Below are 15,256 nucleotides of genomic sequence, written 5' to 3' on the forward strand. Positions count from 1 at the left end.
AAAAGTGCAAGACAGCTTTTATGGTTGGTGCCTTTATGATCTCTTACATCAGCACTAATACATCACATATTCATTAGCAATGGCATTTTACATGGATTTCTCATGCCATAATGCACCACACATTAGTCAGCTCCTCACACATGGGCTTATATTCTTGGAAGGAGGCAACAATCAGCCACTGAAGCATGCATCATTGGTGTATTACAGTGTGACTGACTAAACTGAAGGAAACATCAGTGTTTTGTATCCATTTTTGGTTGTTTTATGACATTTCATATGAGGTGCTCCAAATTTAAAAAAAAACTTTCAGTTTCTATTAGAAATCTCATTGTCAGAGTTACCAAACTACAGGAGATTGAGTTGTTAGAGACAGCAGAACAAGATCACATCTGGTAATTTGTTCATCTACAACTGTTGTCTTTTTACTTTCAGGAAATATTTCACGTTATTCTGCATTTGCTGGTTATTCAGATTGGACCACTCTTCTGATGCCAAAGTATTTACAAGACTTTCCCAAATGACACAGTACCTCGGATACAGTTGGTCTCCAGTTTGCATGAAGTGAAGTAAAAACTACACATAATAATGCTTCTAGTGAACCCTGCTTGATGCTATGTTTTTATCTGGTCACAAGCAGTTACATTATTTTGAAATGTTAGTTTAGCTTTCAACAGTAAAAACACAGCTGAAGAACAAACTTCCTTAAGAAAGCAATTCAGTTTGTTATTAATTAATATAATTTCATCAGTAAAACTATGCATCGGAAATTAAACTACCCCCAAAAGTTACAATGTCTGCTTAGTCAGAACGTGTGTAAGATGTGTGACTGATCTGTCATAAGAAAAATCTGGATCACTAATGGAGAGGTGACTGACAAATAAGAGCCACCGGGAAAGCCATAAGACACAGTGTGACCTTTAGATTAGTTAACTGTAAGCAAAGCTGTCTACTGCAATTTTGTAAAATGAAAAATCATGTTTGCTTCAGAACAGAAGACTTTCTGCATTTTCCAGCTACAATAAATCTTTCCTTACATTTTGTATTTAATATCTTTAGCTTAGTGTTTGGTCTAATGAGCAATTAAATTTGAAGAAGAACAACAAGAATAATGAAGTGCTTATCTTGTTCATTAGCAAGGAGTACATTTGAATCCAAGGTACACAATCATACGACAGAGCTCAAATGACAAATGTAATGTGTTTCTTTGCGACCCATTACTTGCAGACTTTAAATTGTGATTCAATGGCCCAGCAAAACTTGAAAATGCGCCCGGTGCTACTGAAGAGAAACAGTCTGGATTCATTTGATTTTCTGAGACAGCCACATCACCGCAGAAGCAAATCTCAGCAAGTTCGTTTCAAGGATGATGGTATCAACGCAAAGACAGTGGATGCCACTGAACTGGATAATAATACTGCCCAAGATATTGCATTAATGATTGAAAATACAGAAATATCTCGACATCACAATCTTTTGTTACAACCTCCATCTTTTCCAAAGGCTCAGAAGGGGCTTCAGAATATTGCCATACAAACGTCTCCTAGCCTCAGGAAACACTTCCCTGTTTTTAGAAGAAAAAAGTTGTTGGTAAGCAAATCACTAACAGAAATGCCAAGTGAGCGTACAGACTGCACTCCAGCAAATGACAATCTTTCTGAACAAGACATTATGTCTTCAGACTTCTGTTATTTAAGAATAAGCAGCCTTTTGGAAGATGGATTCAGGAACAGTAAGGTGGATGGTCAGTCAAGTCAAAGACTGCCAGAAGCACAAAGAAATGGACATATCCAAACCGATGACTCCTCAGTAACAGAAAAGACAACTGCTTCTGCACAGGTGCCCGAATACATTCATGTGAATTTTCCACAAAACAGTGATACTTCCATGGATGCATCAGACACAACCATGAATTTAAGTAATTTACAGCATTCTTCTAAGTCTTCTACTATCATAAATAGTAATGAAAACAATGAAACCAGCATGCTGTCATCTAATTCTGAAAAAATATACCCTTGCCTAAGTGATGCCACTAATGGCAATGATTGTAATCCTCATCTTGACTCTTGTGAAACAGCTAACAGTGATTCTGAGTTGCCTGTAGTCAGGAAAGATACAAGCACTAAGGAAACTACTCCACTATCACCTCCATCAAATCAGAGTTCATCTCCTTGTTTCCTCAGAAACTATCTACAGACAGTAGAGAATAAAGCAGATTCCAGCTGTGCGACAGTAACAAATGATGATCACACAGTAATGTCATTGACCAGCAGTAATGCATCAAAATCTATTTCTTCAGTTAGTACTGAAACTGAGAAAAATTCTACTCTGTCTGATGTTTCCCAGTGTAACGGCTGTTTAGAAGGATTTCACACAAAGTCTTATCTGCCAAGGAATGAAATAAAACCACACATCGACAAAGAGATTGGTGAAATAAATCAAATTCATTTGACACATGGTGAACTATGTGCTCTACAAGGCAAGCTGCAGTCTGTAGAGGAATCCTTGCTGTCAAACCAGGAGAAGATTAAAGTCCTTTTGAATGTCATTCAAGACCTTGAAAAATCCAGAGCCCTCAGTGAAGGGTATGGTGCATTTTAATATCACTAATTCATCAAAAACCTGAAGCAGATGTTATCCCTCTTTTAACCTTTGCTACTATACTGTTTTATGCGAAATAATCAAAGATGAGTTTGCAAAAATAATCTTACTCAATTTTTGAGAAGTTTGAGCCTTTACGGAAAAGCAAGTCTCTTTATAGCTTGGCTTTAATTAACACTGCCTTTAGTAAACTGAGTGAGAGACATAGTTTATTAACTCTCTTTGTTATTTAGATTTATGTTGTAAGATACAGTGCCAACACACAGAGAGCTGACACTCTCCATCTAGCTAAAGTCTCTCTGCAGCAGAACAAAACTCAACAGTCTAATGTACTAAGTAATATAACAAATCTAAGGCAAGCCAGCTTTCTTTGTCAAGGTCAGATATGCATTTAGTGCCAGAACAGACCTATTGCTGAAACAGTTCATATCAGCAAAACCATGCTTCTGTTCAAGAAATTAGTTCTGCTTTTGCAAGCAAGCAACAAAATTAGTGGCCAGTGCACAACATCTGCAGGCTTTCATTGTTGGGGCTATGTTGTTGGTTACATTTCATTATATCACAGACCACATATCTGCTTAAGGGGAATGATTTTGTAATAGAAAAAGATATAAGACCACATTATTCTTTAAATTAACTTAATTAATTTAATCTTCAATGTGTCAAGAAATCTTTGCAGGAAGTGAAGGTCAGTGCTTAAGATGCATTGAAGCTATGAACATAGAGCACAGGAATATTGTTAGCAAGACTCTTAGGAGTCTCATATTTTAGAATGACTGCTTTCTCCAATATCAGTTAGAACGCATGATCCATATCTAGTTTTAATGAACAGCCCTATATATATATTAGCCAAAGCCACAACGATTATTTATGTAACATATTCACTTATTATAAATAATAACCATACTACCCACACAACTCATGTCAGAAGACTGAGGAAGCAGATATATTCATATGACAAAGTACAATATTAAATATTTCTGTGGTCAAATTACATTTTAAAAACATTATTAACGCTCTCCAAACCATTAACAACAGTTTCAACTTACAGTAAATGTACCCTAGATACATTTTAAAGTTGTCTTTTATGATAATATAGTATTTCAAAGACTTTTTATCTTTGGGGGAAAAGAAAACAAAACATCCAATAAACCTTTCAAAGAAACAAGCAAACAGGAATTTTGTTTGCTTTTTTAAATAAAACATTGAGAAGTCTAGGTTGTCACACATATAGTTTTAGACACAATGTAACTGGCTTAGTATACTTTGTCTAGTTGGGATGGAGTTAACTTTTCCCACAACATAGCATATATTGCATAAAACAGCAGCACTTGGATACGTAAGGTAAATCATTTGTGCAAAATTGGCTTGTGCATAAAACTGGACCCCTCACATTAGCATTGTATCATGTGTATCAATAGTATTTCCTGATTACAATTAAGGAATAAACCTGATAAGCTTATTTTTGTCTGCAACATGACAAAAAGCCTGCCTTGGGATTTTTGTGTAGGTTCAATTGCACACAATAGTACAGAACAAAACAATGACTTACCCACTTGACTCAAACCCAGGTCTTTGCACATATTTTCATGTGGGTAGGTTTGTGTGGCTGTTCAAAACTTTGCAGGATATGACTAACTGTGGTGACAATCACGTATGTAAAAATTTTCTTACAAGAAAATGGAGAAAAAAAAGCTATTTTCAAAGAATGCTAGAAGATTTCTTGCTGCCCGGAAATATTTTATCATAGAAGTATGTCAGTGTACTTACAAATACACATTACATGAACTGTTTGTTACAGGCGCAACTTCTACCACACTGGTCAAGACCTCAACAACTGCAGCACGTGTCAGAACACCGCATGTATAATTTACAGGTACCATACCTTGCACAATTTTCTATTGACTGTATATCTCTCACAAATGTACCATACAGTGTCCTGCTCACAGCTATGAAAGGTCTGTTATCATTAATCCTGTTTTTTAAAAAAAGACAAAGGGGAACATATAAGGAGCTTTTGTTGTTTCTTTTCTCCCCAGGTAAAGAACGATTAGCACTGGTGTTATCAGAAGGAGATACTGTACATTTGAAAATTCAAACAGTTCAAAATTCCACCAATGTTTCGCAGCATCACTATTATTATCATGCTTCGAAAACCTTTGAAGCTGTTTCTGATTATGAAATTCCCCATATGTGTTAGATTTTTTGACACAAAATTTCTGTCATAAATTTGGATTTTAGAAAAGATAAGCACAACATTCTCCAAATACCATTAAGCACCAATTCATGTTTATGTGTAAAGCAGAACAATGAAAATGCCCCCTTCTCACTTCAGCAAAAGTTTATTTATTGTTATTTTGAGACAGAGTGCTTTGAGTCTAAATTACTTTAACATAAACTACAGTATGAATTGTGATGAACTTGGTAATACTGTGTTCTGGAAACTATACCAATTTCAAGTGTTATGTTCATAGTAACACAGAAAGAGCCTTGGGTTTTCTACCCATCAGCAAAAAGCTAGAGTCTTTGTAATACTGTACAAGTATCTGGTCCTCACAGCAATGGATTTTCTAGGACCTCAATCAGTTGATGAACACACTATCCAGTCAATGCAAGCTCTGTTATAAGTCAGAATACAAATCTTAAGTTATTTGATTCCACTATATTGCATGGGCTTTCCAAAGAATGCTGAACAATTGCAGCATTGTCAGACTGGGAGCCCACATTTCACCATTCCAGACTCCTCCCAGTACTGACATACTTTGTGCACTTAAGAGAATGAAAAGTAAGATATGTGCATAGTCAAAATTCACTATATCATATTTTAGGCCTCAAATGAAAAGATAGTGAATATGTACGCAAATCAAATTTAGTGGAGAAATTACAATGCTGCTGTTTTAACCCTGTATTTTGCATTTATTTCTGTTGTGTAAGGGGCATTTTAAAGGACGTGGCCAGCTGATCAGCTAATTAAACAATGGCAGATTACTGAAAACTCATGCCAATTTTACTTTTTTTTTCCTCATTCATAATAATAATAAAAAAAAAGCTTTGATACACACATCACATTATGACATGTTGTGATGTTTTTTTTTAAATTCATTTATAAAAAAAAGAAAATAGTGGAAAAAGAACTTGCCAGAAACTTATTATGAAGATCAAGAATTACACAAGACACAGTGTAATTAATAACCAAACTTGATTTGAAAGATCTCCCTGTATTTCTCTTTAAAGATATTACTATGTTCCAGTGGTTTTACATATTTGCTTGTTTCCATTTAGAAAAATAAAGGGTAGGAGACTTTCTGTTTATTTCAAAGAGTACTGCAGACCTTAGCTTTTGCCAGCTTGTAAGTACTATGCTTTAAATTCTTTTATGGATATAACCAAGAAATTATACCCACATTAATGTGTTTTTCACACCACATTTTCTACATAAACCAAATGTATTAAAAAGCTTTATTTATTAAAGAGTTTAATATGCTTGTTCTGTAAAGTCAGAATTAGACACAGCATTGGAAATTATTGCTCAAAATATAGTTCAGTTGTGTGCTGAAGCCTTAAATGTTTGGTAATGAATTTAATATTTACTTTTCTCAAAGTACTTGACATTTCACAAATTAAATACCACAACTCTTCTGAGATAAAAATTTCCAGTGTTCTCCACTGTACACATTATTCCAGGAAGTTACATGCATTATCTAACAGTATGGAGCCAGTCTGTATAAAAAAGAATAATCAGAACAATAAAGACTTCCTTTATTTGATCAGTGCCTTTGAACACCCCCTGAGCTGAGAGAAGATGCACCTTTTTGTTGGATTCTGCAGGAACACACATTATATGGAAATTCTGTAGAATTAATATAGAAATAACCCTTTACGACAGGATACCTTTTCTCTGCAGGAGAATGAACTATGCTTCTTATGCTGACTTTTCAGTTTACAGAGTTGCAATACAGGAAAGATCTTGAGTAAGAAGCGCAAACATATGAAGTAAAGAATAGAAGAAGCAGTTAAACATTGATGTGTTTTTTGGTTTAGGAGGTACTTCTTAATGCTAAGATTGCCTGGAGGCTTATGGAACAACAGTTAGTAGAATACAAGCAAGAACACAGATCCTGCTTTAAAGTATTGCTAGTTTTAAGAAACAAAACACAAAACAGTAAGGAAATGTAATCATTTCCATTCTTATAGGAATGTTTCATAAGAGTCAGTTACAAAAAAAGATTTCTGAGTAAGTAATATTTGATGTTCATTACATTCTCAAGGAAGTAATTGTGTTTATCAGATTTATTCTAAACAAATCCACGTAATGGGTTGTGTGTAGTCTAAAGAATTCCATGTGTGTATTTTTTCTATTTGCAGCATGACTGCTGTCTTTGAACATAGAACTAAATGTTTCATCTTGTTCACTCTTCTGCTCTTCAACAATCAAAGTCAGTAATGATTCAAACACAGCAGAATGATGTGTTAATGTCACTGAATCTTCCCTATCATACACAGCCTGAGGCAGTCAGTATACTAATCTGTATCTGTTGAAGTGTTGATTACACCAGTTACTGAAGGACTGAAGAACTTTTCAGTCTTAGAGCAGAAGCAAATTTAGACCAGACTGTAAGTTTACCTTTATTACCTAATCAGCAGGGTTAAGTGAAGTAACTTAGGACTTCCAATCTAGATCCTACCCCACTAATGTTTTATTACAATAAACACAGATGGGACTGAAAACAAGCAGTTACATCAAAACTCAAGGAAAATGATTAAATGGAGACTGAATTGATCTCTCACCTCTAGAGACAGTTTCTCCAAAATACAAATCTGAAACTTTGAAGCGGGGAAGAAAAAAGGAACAAAAACAGAGGCTTTCCACATATATATATAGATATATATATATATATTAAATAAAAGTTACATTTCTTTCTCCAGTGTTCTTGAATTGTGACTACTGAATAGTACTATGTTTTAGCCCAAAGCTGATAAAATGGAACAGGTGCATCAAATTTGTTGTTGACAACACATTCTTCTACTCCTTCCACTCTTCATGTATTACTCCCTGTCTAGAGTTCCCTTCCCAGTTCTGCTAAATTGGAACAAACCTGTTGCTTTGACAATTGAGTTACTTCATTTCATTTCATTGAAAGATATTAATCATGAGAGACAAACTTCTAGTTAAATTTAACATATCGTTCAGCACTATTCCTGCATTTGTATGTACATACACACACCTAGAGTTAATAGTGTGCTTTAAAAATATGGAAGTTTACACACTTCACATATTTTTGGCACTAAGTATCCAAGGTAAGATCAGGGCCTTAATGCAACTTCCCAACTTTACTCTGATAATATTTTTTCCTCAAAAAATGCTTGTATTATGGAACATAAAACAAAAGGTCAGTTCCTTCCTGCTTTCCAATCCTCCAGCAAAAATCTATACTGCAGATAGAGCTGATACAAATCTCATTCCCTTTCCTAGAAAATGTGGAGATAATAAAGGAAAACCATGGAGTGCTGACTCTTGTTTATTTGTTTGTTTAATTATACTGGTTGCATCAAAATCGTCTTTTTCACAGTGATTCTTTTGAGCCTTGCTTTTCTTTCTGTGCATATACTTGCTCTTATCATCTTGACTCTCATTTTACATCAATAATAGTTATGGGCTTCAATACAGACATGGTGAGTAGAGTTCTACTTTCTATTTCCTTGTTAATTCATACCACTTATCTCAAAGACTTATTTTATTTCATACATATTTTGGTCCTTATTGGAGATGAACCTCACACATTTAAGATGTGAATGTTTTGAATTCATGACAGATACATGATTTAAATACAGAATCGAAATCTGAACTTTTAATAAAATGCACTGAAAGATCAACAATATGGGAGTTCTTATCTCATGTAAAGAGAGGATTTCTTCAGAAAATATTAACAAATGATCTTATACACAAGGCAGCAAAATACACTGCATTTTAACCAGGCTCTGATATTGAATGCCACATTATTAGAAAACCACAGAATCACAGGGGTTGGAAGAGACTTCTGGAGATCATCTAGCCCTACCCCCCTGCTAGCACAGGTCCCAGGTTGCAGAGGAAAGTGTCCAGGAGGGTTTTGAGTATCTCCAGAGAAGGAAAGCACAAGTACTCTGGGCAGCTTGTTCTACTTTTCTGTCACCCTCAAAGTAAACAAGTTCTAATGAAGTAAGAATCTGTTCTAAAGAAGAATTTTAAAAGGGAATTATTCACTTATTAGCTCACATCTCTTCATTTTTCTAGCGTAGAATATGACTTCAGACAACAAGAAGGAAGATTTCAACAGATTTTGAAAAGGCTGGATCACACAGAGCAAAATCCAGCTTCAGCTTCGCCTCAGAAGGCATCATTTGATCATCCACTTCCCGAGAAAAAGGAGTTAAGAAAGAAAACAAAGAAGGTGAAAAAAAAATGCTTCTGGTGGATTTGACTTCCTTACATATCTTAAAGTGAGACAATTTTTATATTTCAGAAGACAGTGGAGCAGAAAGAGGTTTGGAAGCACATAACTGAAACTACACTATTATGAAATCACAAAACTAAAGAATATTTGAGTATCAAATGAGAAGAATTTATTTAAATTATATCACTGAATAAAGACACATGAAGAGACTGTTTCTGAAAAACAATTTTAAGTTTTCTTCTATTTTTTTTTTTTCTGGTGATCCTCACATTCTTTGTAAAGACATTTTTGTTCAAGTTTCCAAAAAAAAAAAAAAAGAGAGAGAGACAATGGTAGTCAAACCTACAGACTTCATTTCATATTCCTAAGCAACGTGAACTAAAAGAAAAGAACTTCACTGATCTTTAAACAGACTGCATAATCAAGAATAAGTTCAGGGGAATCTCCTCACAGGAGATAATTATAATTATTTCACATCTGCAGTGAAATATATTGGTTGTTGGCATCTAAGATTTAACCACAATGAAGAATTTCAGGTTCAAGTTTTATTCTGTTCTTATATCCGTTCAATTTGAAAAGGAATTATTTCAAAGTTTGTCTTTTAACAGACTTCTTTGTTAAGTATCTTAAAAGTACAAAAAAAAAAAGAAGAGAGAGAGAGAGAAAATCATAGTAATTCTAGATTTAATTTCCTTCCTAAATGAGGTCCAATTAGATCTATTTTTGTTTTAAGCACCTCCAGTGATGGAGAATTCATAACAACCAAGGGCAACATTTTCCAACATTTGACCATCTCCGCAATGAAAAAAACATCTGATTAGATTTCACTGAATTCTGACTTGTATTCACTACTTGCTCTATCCCAGTGCACCCTACCCTGATGAATAGAGAGAAATAACCACTTTTGCTTCTGTACTGCTATAACACCTAATTCTTCCCCTATGTACCTCTACACATTTAATACCTGTATTGCTGTATCAAAACATTTTAAGGTTTTTCTTTGCCTTAGGAGGGTAGATGACTTTATTAAGGCCTATTAAATACAACATAGATTATAAGTTACTATTAAAAAAAATTATCTGTTCTGCAGAACTTTTCTTAAACTCTGGTTAATCAGTTCAAATGATGCCAGGGTTTTCAACAGATTTACCTCTAGATCCTCATTTCTTAAATCATATGTTATTAGTTCTCTAATATTAGTTAAAAACGTCTATTCTTTTTGTACGCTTCTGTGTTTCTCCAATGCTGAGAGTTAACCAGACATTTGAAAACACCTTAAAAACAATTATGTGTAGATGTCAGAAAAGACCAAAGATTATAAAAACTGGTCTTCATTTGCAATGATGCTATGTCACATGGCTTCATTTATCATGAAACTGAAGGACAACAGCTTTAAAATTTATGTTAAGTACGATCAGTATGGGACTGACAGACAGAATTATCATTACTTTAAAGGCCTTTTGAAGGGAAAGCTGCTGTACATGGAATGTTATTAGCAAAGTGTATGCCTTTAGTAAGCCAGAAAAGTTTGTCAATAATGGTTTGTGGATATAGCAGGCACCAGAATTTATTAGATAAGAATATATCATTGTATCACACTCAACTGCATGTACTGCTTATGCTGGCATTCCAACAGCATTCCTATTTTGCATTACTGTAATTGACACACTGAAGGATTCATTAGTGTGCAAAGGTTTCTTGGGTATTAAAGTATCATTTTAAGATGAATGCCTTTGGGGGACAAAGGTACAATAATAAGCAATACCAATAAAAGCAATACCAGCAAAACCAGTATGTTTTTTCTTGTAGTAAGCTGACTTTCAATGACCTGCTACTATGTGAAAGTCATCTTTTTGTCCTTCTTGTTCTTAAATAATAAGTACAATAAGGCTCATTTTAATGTCTGGTTTTGTTTTTGCATGCATCCCTTCAATAAAGACAAATTATTGAATTTAAACAAATTACAACATTTTGATTTGCCACATCACATCAATCAATTCCTGGAGTAGGTAAAAATGTACAAGAACACAAATATGCTATTTACTAAAAGAAAGTCCATTCAAAGAAGAAAGGCACTAAATTCTTTCTTATAACTTAAACAGACATGAATACTTCTAAAAAACTGAAATATACTAATTTCAATTATTTCTCTTTTTTATATTTTAGTGTCTGATTTTGATGAAATTAAGAACTGCAGATAATTTTTATCATTAATCTCCCCGTCAAAATCAGACTTTACTTTCCATATTTCTTACTCTGTTATTTGTTTCTCCCTCAAGAAAAAAAAAAAAAAGAGTTTCATGTATACATCAACATGAAAATCTCTTTGTAACATCATGCACAGCAGGAAGTAGAGAAACAGTTAAGCTACCTAGGCCAGCTGACACTCGGCTCTCAGTGCTGCAACTTAAAAATATTAACATGTCTTTCAGACTACCGTATTATGCGCAGTGCTTTCAAGTTACTTCCTTTAAGACAACTATTTACATGGAAAGAAAATATGAAATCAAGAGTTCACCTAAGGCACTATTATGAAGGATACTTCATAATGTTGAGCTGTGCCAGAGTCGTCAAGAAAGTTGATTTTAATAAATAAATGAATGCAAAGGATAACATAAGAATGCGATAAGGTAAGAAACCATGTGCCACGTGAGTCAGCAATAGCCACTTACATAATTCCCTAGCCAAATGTTCTAGAAATGTGCATGAACAGAACTCCCTGATCATCTGGCTTCCAGAAGCTCTGACTACTATGAACAAAAAGCCCACAACAATTTAACTTAAAATGAAGTAAAGTATGCCAGAAATAAATTATTCATGCAAAAGATTAAGCATCATAGTTTCACAATAAAATCACATATACCAAAGGCAAGAGGTTATTATACTGAGTTTTCTCCACAGCATATCACACAACAGACTTAACACATGAAATTTAAAAAAACAAACAAACATCAGAGCAAAAAAAAAACTACTGGTTAAATTAAACAGGAACAGTGAGAAGACATCAGCTACAGGATGTCAGAATTGGAAAAGCAACGGAAAAGGATAGATAAGCAAATAATAATAATGGCTAAGAGAATTTTCCTGATTTAAGAATTTATTGTGTAATGCCTGAAACCATCACCCAGAGTAGGAATTAAATGTTAAAAATGAGAATTAAAAAAAAAACAACCCAACAACCACAGCTAACTGATAACACTTGCATACAAAATACTTAAAGTTTCTCTGAAGATATATTCAATTGACAACTGCGATGTGCAATTTATAAAATCCTGTACAGCACACGTATTCTAAGAACTACTTTAGTTCAAATTGCTGTTTTATGGAGCCATCCTAACTTTCTTTAAAAATTCCAAATGTATGAAAGGAGTAATGGTTGCTTTCTGTCATGTATTGTCAGGTCATTCTTTGTAGTTTCATACACTGTAGCTCTTCTGAAAAAGTCACAATACCTAGTAATTACGCTATTTTAGATTCAGAATATCTTCCTAATGAAATATATCACCAAATGTATGCTTTGTAAATCTTTATGTTCTTTAAATGGGATGTCATCTTTTGAAATAAAATCTTTTTCTTAGGTTTCAGGAGGTGATAAATAACAAACAATATTTAGATTTCAAAAGAAGTTAACAATTGTTCTTTGGAAAGGAAAAATAAATGGGAAACGAATAAATGGTTCTTTCATAAAATCACTTTGCAGTTTTTCTAGGTAGAGAAAATGTCTGAATCTGAAAACTGAACAAAAAAAGAGGCCTTAGCCAATCTGATTTTAATATATTGTGTTTTCTAAACATGTCAGCTCCATAAAATGGTTTCTCTAGTCATGATCTCTTGGAAGAGTAGTTCTGGTTATTAAAGCACTGTTCTTTTTCCATTTGATTCCTATTTTTTTTTAATTTTTTTTTTAATCCTGGGAATTTCCTTTGAAATGTTGGTTGCTTGCATCCAGAAACTTAAATTTTATTCATGCCCATGGTGGAAAAGTAATAAATATAAATCTCTGCCTGATTGTTTTTTTGTTTGTTTGTTTTTACAGCAACGTCTTGATTTGTACATATCTTATACTAATATTGTCAAACTTTACTTGGTAATATAATTAAATCCTCTTGACTTTTGTTTAACAATGTGATCAAAATAAAGTTTGGACTACCAACGGTGACCTTTAAAATGTCTACCATGCATCTACAAACAACACAAAAACTATGTTTTTGTTTCCATAAACAAGCTGATACAGAATTAAGTATTTCCCTATTCTACATGCTTCTATATATTTTGCTTCTTTAATTACGTAAGTGGTACTTCATTGCATCACTGTGTCCTTTAAGTAAAAGTCAAGATTCACATCAAAATTCCACTACAGCATAAGGAGTTAATCTCACAAAATAAACTCATCCTTCCTTATTACAAGCTTAAAAGCACCTCAGTGATAATCACTAAGGACAGGGTTTTTTTGTTTCTGTTTCTTATTTTAACTAGTGGAAACAAAGCAAGACACCATTACAGCCCTTAACTACCAAAACATCAAAACAAAGCCCTCAATGCCATTTAAGTGTCTTCCCTGCAGTAGCTGCAGAGAGCCAAATTACTTATCCATTACCGCCAACTTCTCCTGAAGAGCTCATGTCTTTCTTAGTCTGACCCTTTCCAGTAATTACATGAACAAAGCTCACAGCATGTTGTTACCCGCTGAGCACAAGGAAGAGCCTTCCCCGAGGTTCGAATGGTGTTGTAGCAAGCAAAGATTAAAGCTAGAAGTTCCAAGCCAAAAATCCATAGCACCCTCTCTGTTAACAATCCAGAAGATTATGAAAACCTCCTCTGACAGAAGGCAAATAAAATTTAGTACTTTTATCAGCTGCAAACATTTAAATTTGCAAAGAATTACAAGTCTGGTAAACTGTAAACCTTGTCCAATGCAGCTATTCTATGTCTCACCTACACTGACAGAGCACATCATGCTTTTACCTACTTGAGCTCACCTAAGCATTCTGCAGAAAGCCACACTTCCTGACTATCTGCTTCGTTTCTGAAAGATTGACCATTTAGGCTTTAAAGAAGTTTTGCCCTATCAAGAGCCATTAAAGCTAACCTGCAAAGTAAGTGACCGTACTAAAGGTAGTATGCAGAACACAAAATGAGCTTGTTTTTCTTGTGCTTCATTTCTGAATGTGAGATTAATTTGCTCTTCACACACACACACAAAATTATATATATATATACACACACACACGTTTATCCCATTATCCCATTATGAGGTCTTGCCTCAGCTCTAAAAAACCTTCATCATTATTGCTCTGAGAAACGTCTATAACGTGATACACACACATAGGTGATGATGAGCATTATTACCATTCAGACATCTGCATGCCTGAACAAATTACAGAAGATGGCAAAAAAAAACCCAAATCCAAAATATGTTAGTTGACAGTAAGCAGTTTGTTTCTTAGTGTTTACTAAGTATTATGATATTTTTTGTAGGATTACAACAGTTTTATTTTGCTTCTACATTTACTATTCATGGTATCCAGAAATACTTCTCAGTGGATTGCTTATGTCATCCATAAAACTCTTATGATGTTTTCTTAGTAAGTACAGAAAACATTTTCAAACACTAGAAAACTGACAGGTTCATTGTGTTTTCATTCAAAGCCTTCTCCTGTTATGACTACACATACACATTAGAGAGCTGCAAACAGAACAGAATTCTGATGCACAGATAATAAGATTTCCAAAACTTGAAGATATAACACTTGGGTATTTCAAGCAACCACTGGCAAATACGCTTGAAGAACTCAGCTACCAGGAGGTTGATTATTAGGAGAAAATTATGCTCTGAATGGCTCAAAAACTGCTATTTTGGTTTTCCAGATCAGGGAAATACAGAACTCTTCCAAAGACATGCAACACACCTTTTAAGGCTGAAACAATCAAGTAAATGCTGTTGATGATTTTCTAGAATAATGCAATTCTCTAAGATATATATCTTCTCTTCAGTGAACAATCTGAAGGACAAGTTTCAGAGTTTCTGCTGAACACAACTGGCTTGCATTCTCAGGAGTAGTCTAAGTCAAGAGAATTACTTATGATGTATGTACTTAAATCTAAATAAGTTGTAAAATCTGTCTTTGAATATAACTTGCAAGCCACAGAATACCCTTTTGTGGGTATTTTGTGGGTATCTCATGCAACTGCTCTGTTTGAGCACATCTCCAGACATTTCTCCT

The 15,256-nt window shown here is 34.2% G+C and overlaps 2 protein-coding genes across 4 annotated transcripts in view; one reads left to right on the forward strand and one right to left on the reverse strand.

Moving 5' to 3' along the window:
• The window catches only part of FAM196B (family with sequence similarity 196 member B), a 33,217-nt gene extending 20,017 nt beyond the window's left edge, over window positions 1-13,200 (forward strand). Inside the window, exons 2-4 of one of the 2 annotated variants that reach the window (XM_040647108.2) lie at window positions 433-2,582; window positions 4,400-4,474; window positions 4,638-13,200. In XM_040647108.2, the coding sequence (XP_040503042.1) occupies window positions 1,183-2,582; window positions 4,400-4,474; window positions 4,638-4,641 (1,479 nt within the window). In that variant the 5' untranslated portion in view covers window positions 433-1,182 and the 3' untranslated portion in view covers window positions 4,642-13,200. The remainder of the gene's footprint in view (window positions 1-432; window positions 2,583-4,399; window positions 4,475-4,637) is intronic. The other variant, XM_004944784.5, reaches the window with a different exon arrangement.
• The window catches only part of DOCK2 (dedicator of cytokinesis 2), a 161,017-nt gene that overhangs the window by 90,570 nt on the left and 55,191 nt on the right, over window positions 1-15,256 (reverse strand). The window lies entirely within an intron of this gene.

Source organism: Gallus gallus, chromosome 13 (genome assembly GCF_016699485.2).
Source record: "Gallus gallus isolate bGalGal1 chromosome 13, bGalGal1.mat.broiler.GRCg7b, whole genome shotgun sequence".
Lineage (NCBI taxonomy): Eukaryota > Metazoa > Chordata > Aves > Galliformes > Phasianidae > Gallus > Gallus gallus.